Source organism: Littorina saxatilis, linkage group LG6 (assembly GCF_037325665.1).
Source record: "Littorina saxatilis isolate snail1 linkage group LG6, US_GU_Lsax_2.0, whole genome shotgun sequence".
In the NCBI taxonomy this organism is placed as follows: domain Eukaryota; kingdom Metazoa; phylum Mollusca; class Gastropoda; order Littorinimorpha; family Littorinidae; genus Littorina; species Littorina saxatilis.
Window position 1 is genome coordinate 25,986,082 of NC_090250.1, and position 8,680 is coordinate 25,994,761.

An 8,680-nucleotide genomic window follows, 5' to 3' on the forward strand; every position below is an offset into this window, starting at 1 on the left:
CTATTGGGTTTGCTTTTGATTATCCATGTAATAGGGCTTCCTGCAACTATGGTAACCGGGGATTTATTCCCCGGGGAACATGAGATTTATTTACCAGGTGCTTGTGAATGAAAACTCGTGAAAATGATGACAAGTACAGTTATTAGACTAATAGTCCGGGGGATGGACATGTACGCGAACATGCTTTTACGGGTTGCGCGCGTGCTGGTAAATATTTCATGTTGTTTGGGTATTCCTTCACTGTGACACATAGAAACAGAGAGAGAGAGAGAGAGAGAGAGAGAGAGAGAGAGAGAGAGAGAGAGAGAGAGAGAGAGAGAGAGAGAGAGAGAGAGAGAGAGAGAGAGAGAGAGACGCACGCTCACTCGCGAGCACGCACACGCGCGCGAACGCACGCATACACACACACGCATTCACACAAGCACGCACGCAAGCACACACACACACACCAACCTACCCACACACACACACACACACACACACACACACACACGCGCGCACACACACACACACAACCAACCTACCCCCACACACACACACACACACACACACACACACACACACACACACACGCGCGCGCACGCACACACACACATACACACTTTCTGTTATCAGACACAATGACGTCGACTTCAAACAGATGAATGAGATAGACAGGTAGACAGACAGACAGACAAACAGAGACATAGAGAATGAAAGGGGGTGAAAGAAAAAAAAAGACAGAGCGCATGAAAGAGGTGTACGAAGACGAAGAACAAGGCGAAAACGACGATGTACTGACCTCTGGATAGGGACCGCTGCTGTTCCTCGCTGAAGGCCTTGATGATCCTTCCCTGGTTCTCGTTGTCCGCCGAGAACTGGCACATCATGCTGTTGAAGAAGTTGTACAGCTGCAAACATACAAAGACGACACACCCACAAGTCTTTATCTGCTTCCCAACATTACATGCAAATTATGTTGAGGCAATCGCGAGTCTGTGGGTGGTAGCTTCTCATGTAACGACCGTAACGACTATTGCGTCTAAATACAGGCTTTGCAACCTATACAGTCTTCGACCGTTGACGCACTACGTCAGTCTTGGTACCAGTATCTTGTTACGCCGTCTTTCCTACCATGCAGCGGAATCTTGGTATAGATTTTTAAAAACGACGTCAATCCATCATTCATTCACACAACTTTAACGGAAACAGAATAACGTAAAGCACAAACACACCATGGTAAAAACGACAATGCTGCAGTTAAATTGTTTGGTACATGTATTTAAAAGTTGTTGTAAGTAACGTTACAGATACATTCACACCTGTGTAAAACATCATGTCAACAAGCACAGGTCTTGTCAGGCTCTACAAGGGATAACAGCCTTCTGCCACTTGAAAACACAGCAGTTGGCGGGCGAAATGGCCAAGTGGAGCCGGTTAAGGGTGGAGATCTTTTCGATCTCCCAGGTCAGTCCTGCGATTGCCTTATCCCACTCCGTGTGTGTACGCAAGCACAAGAGGAAGTGCGGACGGAAAATAGCATGAAATCCATGTCAGAGTTCGGTGGTTTATAGAAACACTAAACACGAAAATACCAAGCATGGTGGGGTAAAACCGGTCATACACGTAAAAACCGTGGGAGTTTTAGCCCATGTCTGAATGAAGAAGTACAGAACACACAGCCTCGCTGCTTTCTGTACACAAGCGACAGACAACTTTTTGCTGAAATCGTTTTCAGTGTCAAACAGCAATATCAATTCCGAAAAAACCCACTCCGGTTAGTAGGCTGGCTGTTGATTTTTGGCTTGTGACCAAGTGGATGGATGCTCGTATCTCACGTAGAAGACAAAACGGATTTGTGGTGGTTGACAAAACATGTTGAAAATTAAGTAGACGTGCAATGCCAAGGCACTGCATACCCCCAGCGAAGGACAAATCGCCTATCTCTCTCTGTCTCTCTCTGTGTGTCTATCAGTCTCTGTGTGTGTGTCTCTCTCTGTCTCTGTCTCTCTCTCGCTCTCTGTCTGTCTGTCTCTCTCTCTGTCTCTCTCTCTCACACACACACACACACACACACACACACACTCAACGTGACACGCAAATACACACACACACACACGCGCAACTACACACACAACACACACACAGGCACCCCCCCACACACACACCCCTTTCAGAAAGGCAACAGGGACTCAGAGAGAGAGAGAGAGAGAGAGAGAGAGAGAGAGAGAGAGAGAGAGAGAGAGAGAGAGAGAGAGAGAGAGAGAGAGAGAGAGAGAGAGAGATGCAGTGAAAGAGAGAGAGCACTTTAGACACACATATACAAAGAGAAAGACAAAGTGATAGAGACCCCGCGTGCGTACGTACACACACACACACACACACACACACACACACACACACACACACACACACACACACACACACACACACACACACACACTCACACACGCAACATCCATGCACACAAAGCACAACCTCACATCCACATAGTCAAACACATACATTCTTACATGAACACACACACAAACACACGCTCTCACACACACACACACACACACACACACACACACACACACATACACACGTGCGCGCGTGAGCTCACCACTCATGCCAACAAAGTGACAAAACGTTTTTATTTCTCTCTCTTATACACACACACACACACACACACACACACACGTGCGCGCGTGCGCCCACCACTCATGCCAACAAAGCGAGTGACAAAACGTGACAAAACGTACACACACACACACACACACACACACACACACACACATACACACACACACACACACTCACTCACACACGCAACATCCATGCACACAAAGCACAACCTCACATCCACATAGTCAAACACATACATTCTTACATGAACACACACACACACATGCTCACACAAAAACACACACACACGCTCACACACACACACACACACACACACACACACACACATACACACGTGCGCGCGTGCGCTCACCACTCATGCCAACAAAGTGACAAAACGTTTCTATTTCTCTCTCTTATACACACACACACACACACACACACACACACACACACACACACACACACACACACATACACACACACACTGTGCACACAAGCATGTATGCAAACACACTAACGCCACGCGCGCGAAAGAAAGTCGTAAGAGAAAGGATGACGTCACGCTGCATTGACGGCAAAACATCTTTGACGTCGTGAGCATATTGCCGTATTCTCGGAAATTCTACCCCAACAAAGCGGCCCTGAGTGGCGATGGATCAAAAATCGAAGAATTGGTCGGCACCCACCGTATTTAAGTTAGTAGGCTATGTTTCCAATTTTTGGTAAACTTCCATCCCCAACTGTAGCCCCAGTTAGGTCACTAAGAATCCTACTTTATCATGTAGCCTATTATGGGCATGAACATTTCTCAAGTCGATTAAAGTATAGCATTCGTGGGATACCTCCAGCTTCGCTGGGATAACAAACAAATATTTTATTCGAGTGATTTCATGCATGGTTTTGTCAAAATAAATGTGCCTGATTAGAAAAAGGCACCAACAACTGTTCGGCAAAACCAACACAAAAAAGTCAAAGAAAAATCAAAAAGAAATTGACGTAACAAGGAGCTGGGGACAGAAACAGGTGTCATGCGTCAACACCCCGAGCTTCCACAACCGGCGTAACCTCTCCCAGGGTAACCCACAGCGCGAACACGTCTAGACTCATCGCACAAGGCCGATGCAGGAATCAAAGAATCTCTGTATTCATCGCTAGAAGAATTGCTGCAATTTCGCGGAACGTGACTGGAGTTCCAATGAACCTCTGAAAAAAATGTTCCCTGGCCAACGCCGAAGACTTAGGTGAGTTTACAGATGCACGGGGGATAACCGGTCAAATGCCGAACAGAAGCCGAATGCCGCTCATGACACGTGTGAAGGCAAGTTTTGTCTGTTTTCTAGGTATTGTTTGATTTATGTCGGGATTTAAGGTAAGCTACTGATTCAGCGATGACTAAATTTGTTTCTCGATGCATAAAAAGTCAGGGAGCGATTGATATTTGCCCGTAAATATCCTTCAAAGCTGAAAATGTCCGCGATCGAGCACCGGAAATGGCTGTTCGATGGGTTTTGCAAGTAGAAATGTGCTTTATTTCACCAAATCAGCTCGTATTTGGTGTGGGTACGGGATTCTAGAGAACGAAGGAGTCATAAGAGGTGCTAAGAAGTGCTATTTGGGAGTAGAATAAATCTTCCGAGACAGTAGACAAGAGAAGGTCATATTTGAGAGAGGAGCGCGTAGGCCGATTGTCTTTCCGACAAGCGAATGATACAGCAGATTAATCATTCGTTTTGACCAGAAACCTAGTCTCTAGTTTTTATGAATGAGTTTTTTAATTAAAACAATCACGAGAACTCTCTCGCTTAGCCTAATGGCTGTTCGATGGGTTTCGCAAGTAGAAATGTGCTTTATTTCACCAAATCAGCTCGTATTTGACATCGGTTTGGTATATATATATATATTTTCTAATCCTACCGCGAACTGGATAGCAGACGCGGCACGACTGTTGCACCACACTTTGAAGGGGATATAGCTCAGTTGGTAGCGCGCTGGATTTGTATTCAGTTGGCCGCTGTCAGCGTGAGTTCGATCCCAGGTTCGGCGGAAATTTATTTCAGAGTCAACTTTGTGTGCAGACTCTCTTCGGTGTCCGAACCCTCCCCCCGTGTACACTACATTGGGTGTGCACGTTAAAGATCCCACGATTGACAAAAGGGTCTTTCCTGGCAAAAATTGCTTAGGCACAGTTAATAATTGTCTACCTATACCCGTGTGACTTGGAATAATAGGCCGTGAAAGGTAAATATGCGCCGAAATGGCTGCAATTACTGGCCGTATACAATTTCATCTCACACGGCATCACTGCAGAGCGCCTAGAACTGTACCCACGGAATATGCGCGATATAAGCCTCATTGATTGATTGATTGAAGTAATCCCACACTTTGAAGTAAATTACTTCAAAGTGTGGGGATGTGCCCCACACTTTGAAGTAAACCCATTTTTTACTTCAAAGTGTGGGGGGATCTTCCCACACTTTGAAGTAAACTCAGTTTTTACTTCAAAGTGTGGGGGGATCTTCCCACACTTTGAAGTAACTTACTTCAAAGCGTGGGACTTTTGCATCGCCTGTTTGAGCCTGATGATTTTGTCCAAAAAAATGGCAAAGTCTTTTGGATGAGTGAACAGAAAAAGTGAGCGAGCCAAGAAACATAGGGATGTTTGTTATCAGGCTTTAAAGGCATATGTACTCGATGACTATACACGCTAATTGCTTTACCAACAGCTGGAGACATGCTAAATTAAGTTCCCTGCAAAATATTGTGGTCTAGGACCCCTTCAATGTTGAGATATGTTAATTTTCATTTTGATCTGGATCGTCCTATTTATAGATTTGGCAACACATGTAACGTTGATGCAAGGGAGCTAACACCGCGGCTTTGTTGACATCCTCACTTTTTCAGAGGCTAGAACAAGCTGTAATGCATGTATTATGGTCCGCGCATGGTGACATATCGTCATTATATGGTCTTATGGTGCGTTTGACATCGATTATGGGCAAACTACACTTTGTAAACACGGGAGCGCGTACATATGCCTTTAAGCAATGTCCCATTGTTGAGTATGACGAAAACTCGTGGTGACGATTTTAAAACATGTTGGGTCACGCATGGTCCAACCTTACATGGTCCAACCTTACATGGTCCAACCTTACATGGTCCAATCTTACATGGTCCAACCTTACATGGTCCAATCGTGCATGGTCCAATCTTACATGGTCCAATCTTACATGGTCCAACCTTACATGGTCCAATCTTACATGGTCCAACCTTGCATGGTCCAACCTTGCATGGTCCAATCTTACATGGTCCAATCTTACATGGTCCAACCTTACATGGTCCAATCTTACATGGTCCAACCTTGCATGGTCCAACCTTGCATGGTCCAACCTTACATGGACAACCTTACATGGTCCAACCTTACATGGTCTAACCTTACCATGTCCAACCTTACATGGTCCAATCTTACATGGTCCAACCTTACATGGTCCAATCTTACATGGTCCAATATTACATGGTCCAACCTTACATGGTCCAACCTTACATGGTGCAACCTTACATGGTCCAATCTTACATGGTCCAATCTTACATGGTCCAATCTTACATGGTCCAATAATATATATGGACCATGTAAGATTGGACCATGTAAGGTTGGACCATGTAATGTTGGACCATGTAAGGTTGGACCATGTAAGATTGGACCATGCGTGACCCAACATGTTTTAAAATCGTCACCACGAGTTTTCGTCACACTCAACAATGGGACATTGCTTAAAGCCATATGTACTCGATGACTATACACGCTAATTGCTTTACCCACAGCTGGAGACATGCTAAATTAAGTTCCCTGCAAGATATTGTGGTCTAGGACCCCTTAAATGTTGAGATATTTGAATTTTTATTTTGATCTAGATCGTCCTATTTATAGATTTGCCAACAGAGGTAGCGTTGACGCAAGGGAAATAACTCCGCGTCTTTGTTGACATCCTCACTTTTTCAGAGGCTTGAACAAGCTGTAATGCATGAATATGGTCCGCGCATGGCGACATATCGTCATTACATGGTCTTATGGTGCGTTTGACATCGATTATGGGCAAACTACACTTTGTAAACACGGGAGCGCGTACATATGCCTTTAAAGCCTGATAACAAACATCACTATGTTTCTTGGCTCGCTCACTTTTTCTGTTCACTCATCCAAAAGACTGCCATTTTTTTGACAAAATCATCAGGCTCAAACAGGCAATGCAAAAGTCCCACGCTTTGAAGTAAGTTACTTCAAAGTGTGGGAAGATCCCCCCACACTTTGAAGTAAAAACTGAGTTTACTTCAACGTGTGGGAAGATCCCCCCACACTTTGAAGTAAAAAATGGGTTTACTTCAAAGTGTGGGGCACATCCCCACACTTTGAAGTAATTTACTTCAAAGTGTGGGATTACTTCAAAGTGTGGTGCAACAGTCGTGCCGCGTCTGCTATCCAGTTCGCGGTAGGATTAGAAAAAAAATATATATATATACCAAACCGATGTCAAATACGAGCTGATTTGGTGAAATAAAGCACATTTCTACTTGCGAAACCCATCGAACAGCCATTAGGCTAAGCGAGAGAATTCTCGTGATTGTTTTAATTAAAAAACTCATTCATAAAAACTAGAGACTAGGTTTCTGGTCAAAACGAATGATTAATCTGCTGTATCATTCGCTTGTCGGAAAGACAATCGGCCTACGCGCTCCTCTCTCAAATATGACCTTCTCTTGTCTACTGTCTCGGAAGATTTATTCTACTCCCAAATAGCACTTCTTTGCACCTCTTATGACTCCTTCGTCCTCTAGAATCCCGTACCCATACCAAATACGAGCTGATTTGGTGAAATAAAGCACATTTCTACTTGCAAAACCCATCGAGCAGCCATTTCCGGTGCTCGATCGCGGACATTTTCAGCTTTGAAGGATATTTACGGGCAAATATCAATCGCTCCCTGACTTTTTATGCATCGAGAAACACATTTAGTCATCGCTGAATCAGTAGCTTACCTTAAATCCCGACATAAATCAAACAATACCTAGAAAACAGACAAAACTTGCCTTCACACGTGTCATGAGCGGCATTCGGCTTCTGTTCGGCATTTGACCGGTTATCCCCCGTGAGATGGAAGCATTCAATTTAGATTTTGAGTTCGTGTCCGGGTTCGTTTATTGGAAGTGTGAGGTTTTCTTGGCCGTCTTTTTGGCTTCCTTTTATTGTTGTGTCGAGAAGTGCTGTGTTTTGCCCGCGGTTGTGTCAGCTTCATTACATTTGTGTGCTTTCTTGTGTTGATGTTTATTTGAGTTTGCGAACGTCAGACAATGTGTGTGGGTGTGTGTCTGTGTGTGTGTGTGTGTGTGTGTGTGTATGTGTCATTATTTGTGTGTATATGTGTGTGTGTATATGTGTGTGTGTGTATGTGTGTGTGTATGTGTGAGTGAGAGAGAGAGAGAGAGAGAGAGAGAGAGAGAGAGAGAGAGAGAGAGAGAGAGAGAGAGAGAGAGAGAGAGAGAGAGAGAGAGAGAGAGAGAGAGAGAGAGAGAGAGAGAGAGAGAGAGAGAGAGAGAGAGAGAGAGAGAGAGACAAATCTTTATTTTTCGAGGGTGACAAGAATAAGCATAGATATGCTTTTTTGCATCTGGCCCTCGCCCTAAAGAGGGACTAAACTATTTTATGGCAAGGAATAAAACAAGTCGCGAAAGGCGAAATTACTACATTTAGTCAAGCTGTGGAACTCACAGAATGAAACTGAACGTAGTCCGCAGCTAGTGCAAAAGGCAGTGAAAGTGACGAGCCTGTTTGGCGCGGTAGCGGTTGCGCTGTGCTTCATAGCACGCTTTACTGTACCTCTCTTCGTTTTAACTTTCTGAGCGTGTTTTTAATCCAACCATATCATATCTATATGTTTTTGGAATCAGGAACCGACAAGGAATAAGCTGAAATAGTTTTTAAAACGATTTCAGAAATTTAATTTTAATCATAATTTTTATGTTTTTAATTTTCAGAGCTTGTTTTTAATCCGAATATAACATATTTATATGTTTTTGGAATCACAACATGATGAAAAAT

The 8,680-nt window shown here is 44.1% G+C and overlaps 1 protein-coding gene across 1 annotated transcript in view; it reads right to left on the minus strand.

Annotated features, from left to right (window-relative positions):
* Positions 1–8,680, minus strand: part of LOC138968857 (serine/threonine-protein phosphatase with EF-hands 1-like) — a gene marked incomplete in the record, with an annotated part of 113,924 nt that overhangs the window by 41,189 nt on the left and 64,055 nt on the right. The window contains 1 exon segment of the mRNA XM_070341523.1: positions 782–890. Coding sequence (XP_070197624.1) covers positions 782–890 — 109 coding nt within the window.